Below are 16,360 nucleotides of genomic sequence, written 5' to 3' on the forward strand. Positions count from 1 at the left end.
ATGAAAACAAAGAAGTGATTTACTGCAGAACTGGTACAGGTAGTTGTTGCATAAGTACATTCCTGCATATTTGGCTGCTTTAGGAATATTTTTTAATTAACAGTTTCTCCTAATCTAAAGCAAACCATAGAAAATATGGAAAGAGAAATTTCACACAAGGACACTGCCGAATCCCTCAACTGCCAGCTATTTTTTTTCCTTCAGGGAGGATTTTAAATTAAAAACAGATTGCCTTCATTAGCGTTACCAGAAGCCATGTAACTGCCAAAGCTGACAGAAACACAACTGTGATTTTCAGATTTGGCAAGTGTCTTTTTCTCTCTCTACAAATGCGGGTAATGTCATTCATATTAAGAGGGCTTTTGTGGGGGACACTGTGCAAAGAACAATTCCTTCCTCAGGAGTAGAAAAATATCTCCAGAGCAGCATCTTAGTATTCTAGAGCACTAGGATCCTTCTCCTTGTTTATTTTGCAAGAAAGTGCACTGCATTAAGTTTGTGCTGAGAATGGTCAGACAATAAGAGCGCTATGAACTGTCTCCTCCTGATGACTGAGCAGAATACAGTAGCAAGTGCCATAGTAAACATTTCAACACCGATCTTTGACATATAGCCATACTCAACCTTTCCGTAACATGCTGCCAAGGCCTCAGAAACCATTCAGCATAGTTTCTCACTGAAATCCCTATTCCTTTACTTCACTCTAGCTAAAAAAGCTGATAATATCATGATGTGAAAATTGCATTTCTACCAAGAGAAACTGTGCTTGCAGGCTTCATGGTCTGCTCCAGAGTCTCAGCCTTGGTGATAAGGGGAAAGTCTTGGTAGTATTTTTACTCCTTCAAATAATAGCTGCAGAAGTGAGGGAGGCATGTGTGATGCCAGCCTGCCAGGGCGTAAGAGCAGGCAGCAATGGATGAACAATCTGCTGTTCATTTTTAGAGTGACTCCACATGTCCTGCTCCCCTCCCTGGTACATAGGTCCCCTCTAATTTCTGGTGTTGAGCTTTCCTCAGGAAGAAACCTTAACATACATAACCAAGGTGTTTAAAAAGACACCGGTGTATTTTAGTTTGTGTTATACGTGACACAGTGGATGCTGGCTTCAGGGGTTGAACAGAGTTGCTAATATGAAAGCGAAGCCATGGGGGTGACCCTGATGTGTGTGTATTCTCTGGGGTTGGTAACAGCCTCCTCGGCACCGCCGCTGCCCCAGGAGCTGCCGCTGGCACAACATGGCAGGACAACCAACGCCTGCTGTGTACAGTTCACTGAGTGTTCTATGATGAAAATATGACAGAAATTACAGGATAAAGAAATAAGAGACATGGGTAATCTCCAAACACAACCCGCATGCTCAGCAGCACGGCACTAGAGACCACAGCACCCCTAAGTGAACTAAGTATTTATTCCCCTGCCTGTAGCTGCAATGGGAAGATCCGAACACAACATTAAACTTTGCAGGAAGTAGCTTAACACAGTATTACCACAGTCACAAATGTAAAGTCTGTCTGTAATAATTAGGATTGTACTACATATGATTTTATTAGCCAGTCTTATAATCAAGACAAAAATAGCTGTCTACATAGCAGTCACCAGTTTCTTTACTGTCTAAAAATAAAGCAACAAATGTAATGCAATGACAGACATGGAACCAACTGAAATAATGTTAACCTATATTCTAGCCTGCAAAGGTAATAGCGGTATGCCTACTGGTAACCTTCAATCTAACCTAGAGTTAAATGTTCAGTGACTCTGCAATTTTGGTTTGTATCTTCAAAAGAACTAGAGAATCCATTTCCATCGCTTGTAGCCCAACTCTTCCACCGCACAGTGAACAGAGTTCATTATCCATTGAACTAATCACTATGTAATGAGTTAACAATAATTAAACTGAAAGAGATACAGATTAAAAGAATTTATTATTCCCTGATCTGCCAAGCAAATTGTTTAGATACCTGCAATCAATGAATAATGATGAAACAAAATAAAAACCCAACAAACCAAAAGAGCCAACAACAGGCTCATAAAAATCTGTTCAGCAAGGCCCATGTATCTTTGTTAGGTTGAACAGCACAGCATTTTAATCAACAAACCCTCCCTGCCTTTATACATCATGAGAACAGAGGCAGAATGTGGCCCTAAATTATGCTGTTACTGTTTATTATTCATGTATCATGGGACTGATGAAGATTTATGGTCCCATTGTGCTGAATACTATATAGTAAAATATAGAGAAGTAGTGAGACTTAGTACTCCAAGACTTTATAATTTAAAGACAGATTACAAAAACAAGGTATTATAATTTAAAGACAGTTATGCACAGATGGGCATTGGAGATACTGACAGATTAAGTAACTTGCCCAAGGTCATGCCAGATACACGTGAGAGCAGAAAATTCAACTCGGATCTCTGGAGTACCAGCACAGGTTTTTACTCATTTACATTGCTTCTCCTCTTTGATTTCACTAGATATTTATTGGTTTATGAAATACGATGAGTTCAAAAACTACAAACATTACATGGTACTACTGGAATTATTTCCTTTCACCGCTCCTCCTCTGAAGAGCTTTATTAATGAAAGAGCTTTACCTACACATCCACCCAATTTGTCTGTGTATGGCACAACTGCAGCATTTGATCAGAATCACAGAATCATTTAAGATGAAAGATCTTCTGAAGACATCTAGTCCAACAGCTTGCTCAAAACAGCACCAGCTAGAGCAGGTGCTACAGGGGCTTGTCCACTCAAACTCTGAATATGTTCAAGGATAGAGATGGAAATCCCACCACTTCTCTGGGCTCCTCTTCCAGTGTTCAATCACTCACGTTGAAAAGGTTTTTCCATGTATGTAATGAGAACTTCCCCAGTTCCAACTTGTGCCTGCCACCTCCCATCTCGCTCCCGTGCACCCAAGTCTACCTCCGTTTTCTCTGTTCCCACCCAGTTAAGTAGTTGCAGACAGCAGTGGGATCTCCTCTAGCCTTCTTTCTTTTAGACTTCTCAACGTTGAACAAACCTGGGTTTGCCTCCCCTCGTACATCACGTACGCTAGCACCCTAATCATCTTGGTGGTCTGTGCCAGATTTGCTCCAGTATAGCCATACCTTTCCTTTACAGGGTAGTCTGAAATGGGACACTATGCTCCAGATGTCACTGAGCAGAAGGGTAATAAGGCACTCTACACGTTTTCTTTTTTTAACAAAGCATGCAAATAGCTAATTTTCTTTAACCAATTATTGTATTTTTATGCATTTTAACTACACAAACCCTGCATCCCTCAGTTTACAAAACAACATAGGAACATAGTTTTTGCACACCACTTCTGGAAGTTTGCTGTTGCAGGGATCTCAGCATATGCAGGCACACCGGGCTCTGAGTGCAACTGCTGATCCCATAAAAAATACTGGGAAAAGGGCATTTTGGATGTCTTTCTCTCTAGCTGAGAAAAAGTATAGCCAGATCAGCCTGAGTGATGTAACATGCTCAAAATATATCAGTGATAGCAGGATAACACAAGACACCATGCTGCTGGATACACATACATCAGCAGATATATTTAGGAATTTAGGTCCTAAACCCTGTCACAGAGTGTACTGGTAACAGTGAAAAATATTTAATTTATAACTTTGGCAGGAGATTGCTTCAGTGCAACACAAACAGTAGCAGCAGTGTTACTTATTAAGACAAAACTCAAGCCCCCAGACAGCTGATCCAGGAGAGTGGGAGAAGGGATCCTGAATTTAAACACAGCGACTTTCTTTCCTGGTTTACAACTGAAATGTGCCCTGTGTCAGAAGGTATTTGCTCTCTGTTTATTTTAACAAGAGCAAAGTCACAGCTTAAGCTTTGTTTATTTATATTTGCTGGCACCTGTGAAGATTTACCAATGAAAATTTCCTTTTAATTAGTTCTGCAAAAGCGCTATCAACCTTTTGTTTTACGTTTCCCCTGAATGCACTGTCCTATGGAGCAGCAAAATCAGCGACAGGCATTCATCCTGCTAGGAAAGGCATCTGCACGGTGTGGAGACACGTAGGGCTTCAAGTGATCCCACAACTGACCAGCGCAGTACATGTGGCTATGGTGAAACAAACTGTCCTCCGTGCTGCTGCCCAGGATGGGACAAACCAGTTATGTGTCAGAAACAAGCACTGCTCTGTGTATAACTGCTCACCTTCATCTTGGGATGTTGCTGCACATCTGAGCTCAGGCAAGGAAATCTCACCCCACAGAGAGAGCGGCACAAGAAAGCTGCTGTGGGAGCAACCTGTCCACAGCTGGGACTGAACCAGCAGCACCAGAAAGAAGCAGACCCAAAACAGGCCACATCCCCTCCTCCAGGCAAAGCTGAGAATAGTCCAGTCTACATCTCCCAGAGCATGGGCTCAAGAGCGGCTTGTCAAAATCCCTTTCCCAGAACTACCGCACCACATACAGGCACACACACTTCTATATATAAAACCCATGAGTTGCTTCCAGTTTCTTGGCAATAAACCGTAACCTCTCTTAAGGTATTTTTCTCTAAAACAGCAGCAGTCAGCTTTTCAGAAAGACATAGCCATGTATGCTCCATTCTTTTCAAACACAAAATTGTTCTGGATGCCAATGTCACCTTCATACCAACACTGAAAGCAAAGCAATGTATCCCCAGCTTTGGGCTGGGATGAGTCATTCCTCCATCGATGGACACATTTAAAGCCATACCAATGATTCCTTATGCACGGTGAGAGCAAAGGTGCATGCCACATCGAAGTATCACATCATACCCAACAGATGACTTATCCAGTTGCATGACAGGTTTGTTTGTGAACACAGGGCACATGGCCAGACAATGCTGTCATCCACCACAAGCCCAGCATACATCCACCACGCACCTGCAAAAATTTCTGTTTTGGGCACAGAACAGATCTGCCACAAGTCACAGAATCATTTAGGTTGGAAAAAAACTTTTAAGACCGAGTCCAACCGTTAACCTAACACTACCAAGTCCCACTAAGCCATGTCCTTAACTGCCACATCTACATGTCTTTTAAATACCTCCAGGGATGGTGACTCCATGACTTCCCTGGGCAGCCTGTTCCAATGCTTGACAACCCTTTCAGTGAAGAAATTTTTCCTAATATCCATCTAAACCTCCCCTGGTGCAACTTGAGGCCACTTTCTCTTGTCCTGTCACTCGTTACCTGGCAAAAGACAACCAACACCCACTTGGCTAGAACCTTCTCTTTCAGGTAGTTGTAGAGAGCGATAGTCAATATGGCAAGGGGTGGCTGTGAAACTTCAAAGAGGGAGAAGCAAAGAGTAGTCCACCAACGCACCACATGCCTGAGGTTGGACACCACTTATCTAAACAAGCCCTTTTCTATCAGGTATCATGATTTGTCTCACTTCTTACACTCTGCAACTAGTCAAGTAAAACACTTGCCAGGTAAACCTAAAGAGTAATTTACAGCACTCTGCTTTGCTCTCCCACACTTAATTTCAGCCCTCCATGTCTAACATAATTTTGACAACCTTAACGTGTCTAATAAGTGGTATCACATATTATCACCCTGTATAAACTCTGACACACAGAATAATTTAAGCCACGCTTCCCACATCCAAACTTTTTCTGCTCCAACATCAGTGTGTAGCAGAGATAATTAAGTTATTGTTTAGTATTAACTGATCAAAGAAAATAAAATACAACTTCCCAAGACACAGCTAGTCCAACAGACACTGTTCTAAATCAACTTAATGCAAAGCCTAGAAAGAGGACAAATGTGCAAACTCACCTGGGAAGACAGAAGGTAGTATCTGACCACTGACCCGAGGACAGCACTTCCGTGGCAGCACTGAGGAACAAGCGGGTCTCCCTACTCTTGCGCTCTGTGCAGGGACTCCACTGCCTAACACATTTCAGAGATTCATGCATACATTCATATAACATCATATCGCTTTTTGCTTATCTGGGCTTAAATTCATTTAGGACACATGCTAGTGGCAGATGAAAGGCAAAAGGCAAACTGGAACGCTTCTCTGACCTCCCCAGGCACCTCCCAATCTCTCCTCTGCACCAACCCCCCAAAGCACAAGCAGTTGGGACATTGCTACATCCTACCACCACCAGACAGGATGGCACAGGCCCCGGGGAGCCTGCGGCTGAGTCAATGGGACTTCTACCCACGGGTTCCCACTATTGTGCAGCCCTTCCTCAAATTCACAGCAGATGACTCTCCAGCTATGGTTTGGCCTTAGAGAGCCTCTCTAATAAAAATACCAGCCTCCTCAACATGGAAGCCTCTATGAGACCTCCCACAAATGAAAGGGGAGCGAGAGGTTTTTTGGTTTTTTTTTTGCAGGGCTTGTTTGGTATTCTGTCACAAAGCCAAACAGATGTTTGTAAAATCTAAACTAGTTATACAACTGTTTTACACTCATGCAGCTGTGCACAGCGAGCAACTGCATCAGGGGGAAGACCACTGCGCTCTTTTAAGGCACTCTTACATCTAGGGACTAGAGTTTAATAAACCAAACTTCCCATGAGTCATTCAAGCTCTCTCATTCCAATTTAGCGTTTATGATAGAGGAAGTTGCTGAAAAGAGCAAAGTGAAGTGGCTTTTCCAGCTTCGTGATGAAAATCTGCATCCAGATGGAGACTAGGACCCAGACCTTCCTCCTGCCAGACCTGAGGGTAATCACAGCACCCAATTTCCACCATTCAGCTTAACTAAGGAGATGGCAGGAATAGCCAAGAGGTGCTAATACAGAAGTCCTGCTTTGCCACTCATACAAAATTCACTCTATGCTATGCTTGGCCCTCACTTCAGGATCAATTATATAATCAAATCACTGCAAACTTTACTGTACAACATGGACCAAGAGCTGAGAGCCTGGTTTTTTGGCTGTATTAAAAAATGTAAAATTAATTTGAAAGTGCTTTTATTATATTTTTACTTATGAACAAAATTTTCAACTAGAAGAAATTCTAAAATATTCATTTTTTAGAAATATGCCTGTCCAGCTAAAAGGCAAGAGACTTGGGTAAAACTAGTGGAAACACTCCAACTAAATTATATAGTATAGTTTTACAATCCTATAAAATACCAATTTTTTGCAAGCCCAAACTATTTGTCATAGAAGATTTGCATTTTAGTCATATAAAAGATTGACTGTCTGCCTAAGTACTATCGTGTTGCTCCCTGAAATCACAGTAAAACTTTTTTGTTGTTTTCTTTTTTCGATACTTCAGAAGAATGCATGGCAATTAAAAAAATTCTTTACTCATGTTGCTAACATAGGAGTTTATAACAGCTGGATTATTCTGTACTTTTGATTCATGCTGCACTGTGTACGAAAAAGCACAAAAAAATAAATTAGTTTTATAATCTCTGTACAGTCAACACAATTGTGATTAATGTATTTTCTAAAACTCAGCGTGAGAGCATTGTGAATAATCATCACAGCACACTCTGCTTATTCAAACCATAAGAAAGAAAAAAGAAAAGTTTTCCATATCTGAAGAATTCCAAGTAAACTGGGAACACATTACTGAGCAGAAGTGACTGACCCAGCTCACAGCTCTGTCACGATTAGACAAGCATTTTAAGTGCCTACAGTTTAAAGCTTCATTATTTTTTGCAGAACAATCTGGCAATGGAGGTAACATGATTCCCTGGGAATTGAACGTTACTTAAAGACAGGTTTCACCTGTCACAGATACAACATATTCTGAACAACAAAGCATCAGGGTATATAGACTTTACAGGAGAGGGCAGTCTGTCCTTCATGGGTAAGAGGGAAAAAAAAGGAAATTTTCTGCTTTCATAAGAGTTTTGAATTTTATTTGGGTTTTTTTGTAACTTTGAGGGGAAATGTCCTAATGCAAGGGCAGCTACAGCAACTTTGTGCAAACAAACTACAAAACATGATGGAATAATCTTCAAGCAACTGCTACAAGGGCTCCTGCAAGCTGTCTCCCTTCTCTAGGTCTGTCCCCATCACAATGGGGCAAGAGTTATCCTCACAACTCTCGGGAAGCCATTGTCAATCCTTGTTCCACAGACAGCAAAGCAAGAATGTGACTTCTTCCAGGTTGATTTAAAGATGAAGAGACTCTGTACAGACTTGTTCCAGGCCACCACCCAAGCAGGTGGTGTGTGCCCCACCAAGCTGCCCACTGAACCTCTCCTTCCTTCCAACAGCTGTGCCTGGTAGTAAGTATTTGGAGAAGCACTGAAAAGGATGGCCCAACTCTGACGTAGCTTATACAGGCAGAAACAAGGAGGGACCTGCTTAGGATTTTCAGAAAGACTCAATCTATGCAGAAAGTTCAGAAGGGGCAGATGAAAGCCAGCATCAAGCGCCCTCCTCAGCTTTACTGTCACGCAACCAGACGTAGCACGCCCAACTCCTGTCTGAATTAAGACTTTGACTAAGGAGATGCTCTTCCACAGGAAAAGCCGAAAAGGTGGCGCTACATGTTTGCTACGTGCCCGCTGCAGCACAGAACATCCAAGGGGATATGGGAGAACCTCTGCATGTATCAAAGGCAGTTAAAGCCAAGCCCTGCTGTTCCTTCCAGGCAGCAGCTGCACAGGACACGGAGCGTGGGGACCTGGCTGTGCTTTCAGCGGGAGACACCCTGCCACTGCGCAACGGGATGCCTCACCGAAGACAACTCTTGGGGGCGGGGGAGCTTTTGTTACTGCTTCTTGGAACAGGAGCAACATGTGCACATACCATCTTGGAAGCTGCTTGTTGATTTTCTGCTTGCAGGAAGGCAAGAAATCACATTTGGAGGTAACGTATGCCCCTCTACAGAAGTTAGGCAGAGCTGGCAGGGCCAACTGTACACCAGAGCAGCATGCCGTCTTCCCACTATCCCCTCCGTAAGGCTACCTGCCTGCTAGATGTACACAACAGCACCTCATGGGACAAAGAAAGAAACCCAATATATAGAAATGTGTTGCATTTAGCAGAGGCTAGGGCATCAAACAGAAATTAAGGCTATTTCCCCCAAGGAAGCCTGTGGATTTTCACAGAACTGGGATGTGTATTTCCCTGGTTTTCCCCTGAAATTCCCAGGCAGTATTTCTGCTGAATGCTGAAAGTGGATACAAGAGTTCTCCCTACACCAGCGACACCTGCCAATCGCCCTCCCACCTACCCTGCTCCTCACTTCCACAGTCCCGCAAAACTAGCAACAGGAACACCGGAGCTGCTGCCAGGAGACCAAAACTGCAGCCCTGGCCCCAGCCACACAGTGCTGAGACTACTGCAGACAGCAGGGTCAGGATTACTGCTCAGACTAACAGCTCTCTGAGGCTGGGCACATCTTTTTATCCTGCCTTCGCTTTCCATGCTGTGCCTAATGCAATTTGATGCTGCAATAAAAGTAGATGATACCCAACACCCCCTCCCTAGCCCGACGGGCAGTGGTGGATAGGGTCTGTGCTCAGCTGCTGCTGCTGGGCAGGTGCTCCATGGCCTCTGTTTTCAGTTATCATTGTTATGACCCACAAGGAAAATAAAACCTCTGGCTCTAAATATACTTTTTTCATAATCAAGTTAGCAGCAATCTCCCTGCCTCTGGTTAAGTCAAAGCACACATAATTATTGAAATTACCCAGAGGAATATATCTGGTCCCCTCAACGTGAGATAATTGTACTGAAAGCAATAGCATTAAACCAACTGTTTCGCAATCCCTGCCAAAAGCCACACTTCTCTATCGAACCCATCCTGCGTATCCAGAGATTGACTGACGTGTTCTTAAACAAAGCAGAGCACTTGCAGGGCAAGAACAGAAACAGGAGAGATGAGGCGAGTTCTACAGTTTCATACAGTGGTGGTAGTAGGTGTCTCCAGCTATGCATGCATGAAAATTTTTTTGAAAAGAAAATATCAGGCTTTTGCTTCACCAACAAAAGAAGCTGTTGAAATAATTTTGTCAGACACAGCTGATAAGGGTAATTATGTGGTGAGAGCTTAGTCATCCGTATCACAGTGACAGAAAGGCAGATTCTCTTAAAAATAACGTCAACACCACAAAACTCCAAAGAATATCTAAGCACAAAGCTTTCCAGATTTCAGACACAGCTTAGGTAAGCACTGGGTCTGCGAACACGCGGGCTCCCCCGAGCCTCCCGTCGCCGCCGTACTCGCCGCTAGAGGGAGCCCATTTTTCTCCAGAAATCTAATTTTCCTAATTGTTTTGTATGCACACATTCACCAATTAACAAAACAATCACAAAGTGTAAAACATGTCAATTTCTATGTATGTTTTAAGTTAAACAGAAGTGGAGATACACAGTTCAGGCATGGCCTCCTCTAACATTCGCAGCGCATCTTGCCAGATGGAGGGGAAGGCACAATTCCCTGTGTTTTGCCTTATCTGAAACAGCACTCTAAACCAAGCAGGCTACAAAGGCCATTCTCATTTGCCCCTAACAAATTCATTAGTGTAAAGGGGTTGATATTGCATGCTGGAGTTCACCACATAGCAGGTAACCTTGAGCAATCTCGCCTGCCTTGAGTAACTACAAACCAAATATAACAACCACCTCAAAAAGTGCTGCAGCAGTTTCCCCTTTCAGTTAAGGGGTAAAGATCTTTCCTTGGGAGGGGAGGAACCACAGATTTTATTTTTCATAGCACAGATGCAGGTTTACCCATCTCTGTATTCATGCCTTTTGTATTGCAACTGTCAGAAGTTAAAATGCTCTTCGATACAGGGTTTCAGTACCCTCTGCATACTCTGAGACTCATCAGTCCCATCCTGTAGCCAGACCTCTTCTCTACTTAGTTAACACTCTTCCAAATGGCTCTAACACATACGCCTGACAATGTTTTCATTACAAAACCAAATCATGCAGCCTATAAGGACCAAAAGATTTAAAAAAAAAAATAAAATGTTCTGACTCCTTTCAGCTAAGGAACTAGGGAAGCACACACGTGAAATATGTGACTGGATGGGCAGCAATACGGCCTGGCAAAGTCCAGCTGGCTTTTTTCTGTGCCCTCCTTTCGGCATGTTACACTCATCACACATGTCAACAAGCTCAACCTAGCAGTGAGCCAAGTCTATGAAGGATTAACCTCAGGAATAAACAAACCAAAGCAAAAGCCTAGCCCAAGCAGTGAGCAAGGGCCGAGCACATCCACATCAAATCACAACCTTCAAGTCTTCTCCAGTACACGGGAGAACTACCTCTGCTCAAGACACTAGGGAGCAGTCACCCACCCAACATCAGTAATCCTAAGCCACTCCATCAAGTCAGCAGAGAAAGCTGGATAACCTCCCCAAAGCGCCGTGTTTTCTGCCGTAGGCTTGCTCTCTTCTGTCACAAACCACATTGTGAGCCCAAGAAGACCGGCCCTTAGCACAAGAACCAAGAAGTACACCGAGAGCATGGCACCTCTCTCCCTCAGTCACCAGAGTAGGGGACCCACAATGGGGTAATGGTGTCAGGACAGCAATAATGTGAGAAAGTAGGAACTGAGGTTGCTACCTCCAGGAGACTTGAGAGGAAACAGAAGAACTGGAAGCTCTCAAACTGTTTTCCCATATTTTGTAGCAATCACAGAATTGGGGTGCAGGTCATCCAGCTGGCAAGCGGGAACACTCTCCAACACACAGGAAAACTTTGCTCAAGTTAGTATGTCTTATGGAAGCAAGCACTGTAACTTTCCCAAACCCAAGGAGTAGGGAGCTTTTCCCCCAGCGTTAAGAAACTTCCTTCTTCACCTGGGACTCCGGGTGCATGTCTGTCTGTCAGGATTACTAATACGAGCAGCCACTTCTTTCATGTTTGGGAGTTTTGCCATTGACTTCAAAGTAGTGAGATATAACACCTTGCGTATTCCCTAAACACACTTCATAACAGCACCTGACACATTTAAAGTGCTTAGACATGTTAAAGGCATTGTACAACACTAGCAAAAAAAAACAGGAACCCCTGTCTAGGTGGTTCATGAGAAATCTGGTAAGCCAAGTGTCTATCCCTGAATCAGATGCTTATCTATTAGCCAGCTAATAACTGTGCAACTGCTTCTCTAACTGATCTGTACAGTCGTAAGCAGGGACTACCTTCTGGTGAGCTGTGGAGACTTTGTGTTACTCATAATCCTTTTAAAACCTAACAAAGAATACAGATTAGAAGGTGTAAAGCATGCAGTAAGCGTTCTAAAACCAACATAAACACAGCCATCTCAGCCTGAGTCAGAGCCTGCATCATGCCAGCTTACTAAACACCTTTTGAAGTCAAGTTCTGGGGGTGCAAGCAGCGTGTGGTTTGGCTCCTGGTGCCAGGCTGGTGTGACTGCAACACACACCAAGCAGCGCCTGGAGCCAGTTCAAAGCAGACAGGAGTGAGGTCAGCCTAGCGTGGCAGCACCGCTTTGGGGACAAGGCCATGGGGCTAAGAAATGAGTTTTCCCCTTTGCTTCAGGCCAGCAATGGAAAGGGAAGGCACAGCAAGATCCCGTTGGAAAAGGAGAAAGTGAAGGGCTTTTGCCTCCAGCGGGCTCGGCAATAAGACAAAAACGTGGTTCTTGGGGTAGCTCTTGAACCTCTCTGACAACATGGGGAAGGCCATCATCAGGCAACCTCAGCACAGGTCCAATTGGAGCCACTACTGAACTGCCTTCATCAGCATTTCTTAACTTAGCCAAAAGTTGTCGTATGTGATGCGTGTGCATTTACAGGCGTTAGTCCAGGGTAGCCTGACAAGGCTCCATACAGATTACAACCCCCATGCTCAGCAAGATGAACTAATGCTGTTGAAACCAGTCTTAAGCAATGATTGAGTATTTTGAGAAAATGTGGAATTGTAAACTGCACAACCCTGTACATGTGGGGACACTGCAGGAGGGTCTCGAGGCTTTTCTTTTTGGAGACAACAAAACTGGTGTCAACTTCTGCACTAACCTGCACAACCTCTAACGAGTGCACATGGTACACAACACTATATTAGGAACATTTCTGAAGTCAGTATTAACACACATCAATGTTTTAACTGTACTGGGCAAGTACTACAGCAACAGAAAAGGGCATTCCTGAGCACGATCCGTCAGAAGATACGCACAGTAATTACCAATGAAAATCATTAAGTCCGTTACCTGTTTTAACTACTGGGCTAATAATGTCAGCAGGAGGTTTATGTGTGGAACCTCCTTCCCCCGAGCACTTCTTCATATTACTTTCCATGTGGTATTCCTTGAGTTTTTATAGCATTTATCTATAGAGTTTCCCTGTTTACAGTAACAGCCAGAGATGCCCACTTTGATACTGTAATTTTAACTACTGTTGCTTAAGACTGCTAGCGTACACGCTCGTAGCGGCAAACAGTAGAAAACAAAACTCCTGGTTCCTAGAAATCCTTGTGTCCTCTGTCACTTTTTGAATCTCAGCAATTCATAGGCATGAGCTGCTTCACTCGCCGCTAACCTGTGATAGGTGATACTTGTAACCCCAGTTCAGGGGATCCTGAATGGCTGACCCTGTAGTAGTGTCCCCACGTACAACACTGTAGCCATCTCCACGAGTATTTGTAAACACACAGTGTTCCAAGAACTCTCCACTTGAAATGTGACTGCTAATGTATTCACATTTGCAATAATTAGATGCAAATTTATAAAAAGCCACTTTCTTGCTCAACTGAATTACTCTTCTATTAATAGTGATGTTCAAATGGTTTTGAAATTCCCCACTGTTTAACTTCAAGGACTGTTCATTTTATTTTGGAAATCTACTCTTGGTTGCAACTTGACAAAGAGTATTAATTTTTTCACGTTTATGAGACATGCAGTTCAGCCTTTTCCATTCATAGGTCAGATAATGAATTAGTTTCCCTGGAAAACTACACAATGAAATATTCAACATAAGACATTCTGTAGCTTAGATGTGAACTACAAACTGCAATTTTACTGGGATGTCCCTGTAGGTTGGCTCTGGCACGTACGCCTGCATGTTTTATGCTTTGTCTGGAGGAGGAAGCGCCCACAAGTGAGGAGAAAGCTCTCGGCTATGGGTCACAAGTTGGTGTATCAAAACTTAGACACGATTTTTTGCTAAAAAAATCCAGTACCTCAGCACATTTCCCCCAAGCCTTCAGGAAAAAAGATCAACAACAACAAAAAAACCCTAACCAAACAACCCAACATAATCCAGAGCTTGAATATTCCTTGGTATTTCTGTGGTTTTCTGCAAAGGGGAGGAAATCAACCAAGGTTTGTCCAAAACTAGAATGAAGGCAAGAGGACACACTCTGATGTAGGTTGCTCGGGTTTCCTCTAAGCTTTACAAGCTTGACACAGGGTCGTTTTACTCCTGCTTCATTTTTAACAAGTGACAAATGCCATTTATAGGTTTGTTTCCCACCCAAAAGAAGATTGAGAGAAACCAGTTCTTCTCTCTCATAGCCTTCCGTTACGGTCCGGTTTACCCCGATTTCTGAACCAACCCCCCTGAAGCCGCTTCAATTGCGCTCAAAACAGAAGAAACGAGACAATGAAAAAAAGAAAGAAAAAGCAAGCCACCGCCGAACACTTGGTGCGATCTCACATCTTCCTTCGCATCGCCACGGCTGGAGAGAGCCCAGCGCGGGAGCGGCTGCGAGGGGCGCGGGGGTGCGCTGCCCCCGGGGAGACCTCTCGGGTCCGAGTCCCCGCCGCCCACGACCCGAGACAAACTCCCGCGGCGGGTGCCGAGCGCCCCCCCGCCCCCCTTCCCCTTCCCCTTCCCCCCCCGAGCCGTGCCCGGGGAACCCCCGGAGCGCAGCGGCCCCGCGGGCGGCTCCGGCCCGGGGGCTCCGCTCCTGCCGGCGCCTTCCCGCCGCGCTCCGCCGGGACTCACCGGAGATCTCGGCCTGGGGCACGCCGCTGAGGCTGAAGCCCTTGGCCCCATACAGCTGCCGGACCTCGGCGCAGCTCCTCGCCTTGCTGCCGCTGTCACCGCGGGCCGGGCCGGAGGCGACACACAGCAGCCAAAATCCCCACGGGAAGAAACGCATCCTTCTCCGCTGGCCCCGCCACCTGCCGTGCGAAGGGCAAAGCCAAGGTCCCGCGGCGCGGAGGCGGCCTGGGGGGGCCCGGGGCGGCGCGGCGCGGGGTCCGGGGCGCGGCCCCCCACCCCCGTCCCCGGGCAGCCCCGGCGGGACGGCGCGCAGCGGGGCGGCGGGGCGGGAGCCCCGGGTCGCAGGCGCTGCCGCTGCCCGCGGCGTGCGGGGACGGCGCCGGGGAGTTCGATCCGGACGGCGCCGCGGCCGGGCGGAGGGGGGCAGAGATCCAAGTTGGGCCGGGCCGGGCCGGGCCGGGCCGCCTGAAAGCCCCGGAGCGTGACCGCGAAGAGCGCTTTTGTTCTTAGCGCGGCTGCATCCCCGGGCAGTCCCGCCGCGATGCTGCCGGCTGCGGCGCCGCCGGGCCGGGCGGAGCGGGGCGGGGCGGGGCGGGGAGCGGGGCGGGCAGCGGGGCTGCTCCCGCGGCCGGGCTGGGCCGGGCTGGGCCGGGCTGGGCTGGGCGGGCCGGTCCGTGCGTGCGGCGGCCCCGCTCCACCTGCGCGGCGGCCGGGCGGCGGGGGAGGCTCCCGAGCGAGGCAGGGCTTCCCCCGCCGGACGTGGCATCACGCCGCCCCGCGCCAATCCCGCGCAGGGCGCAGCCCCCGCCCCGGGCCCGGCCCCGCCCCGCCACCCCGCCCCGGGCGCTGCGCAGCGCCGGGCGCCGCCGCCTCCCGGGGCCGGGCCGGGCCGGGCCGGTGTGCCTGCGGGGCGGCTCGGGCGGAGAGCTCCGGCCCGGTCCGCGGCGAGGAGCGGCGCGGGGTCCCGGTCCCGGGGCGGAGAGCCCCGTCCCGGGGGGGTGCCAACCCGCCTCAGAGCACGGAGAGCTGGGGCACTCGGGGGGTGGCACGCCGTCCTCCGGCGTTAAACCCATCCCTGGGCGCTTAACCTGAAGCCGGGTTTCCCCAGATTCGGTGGGGAAACAACCCTACAGAAGACGTAACTTACAGAACACTTAGCCAGACCGGTTTGTCGAACGCGCCTTAACTGAGAGCCTGGGAATCCCAGCAAGGTCCTTTAAGTGTCCCTTTGAGAGCAGATGTGGGAAGAGAGGCGGTTTTCAACTACGGATTCTCGGCTCTGGAGTTTAGTTCCTCCAGCAGCCCGCCGGCTCCTGAAACTGGTGCTCTGCAGCTCTGCCGGCCGTGTTTTAAACGCGTTGTAGCTGCTTCCCACAGAACGGAGGCTTCTGTGACCACCTGCGGGTCAAGGCAATGCCCGTGCGCTTCCCCCAGAGGAGCGCAGCGGCTTTTGGCCGGTCTCTAACACATTTCACAACAGGCAGAGGACCCAAAGATCACTGCTCGGAGTCTTCTGAGTCT

General features: G+C 46.9%; 1 protein-coding gene across 1 annotated transcript in view; it reads right to left on the reverse strand.

Moving 5' to 3' along the window:
• The window catches only part of GPC1 (glypican 1), a 218,756-nt gene extending 203,327 nt beyond the window's left edge, over window positions 1-15,429 (reverse strand). The window contains exon 1 of the mRNA XM_074911759.1: window positions 14,840-15,429. Within this exon, the coding sequence (XP_074767860.1) occupies window positions 14,840-14,996 (157 nt within the window). The 5' untranslated portion in view covers window positions 14,997-15,429. The remainder of the gene's footprint in view (window positions 1-14,839) is intronic.
• Window positions 15,430-16,360: the final 931 nt, after the last annotated feature.

This window comes from Athene noctua, chromosome 8, assembly GCF_965140245.1.
Source record: "Athene noctua chromosome 8, bAthNoc1.hap1.1, whole genome shotgun sequence".
Taxonomy (NCBI): domain Eukaryota; kingdom Metazoa; phylum Chordata; class Aves; order Strigiformes; family Strigidae; genus Athene; species Athene noctua.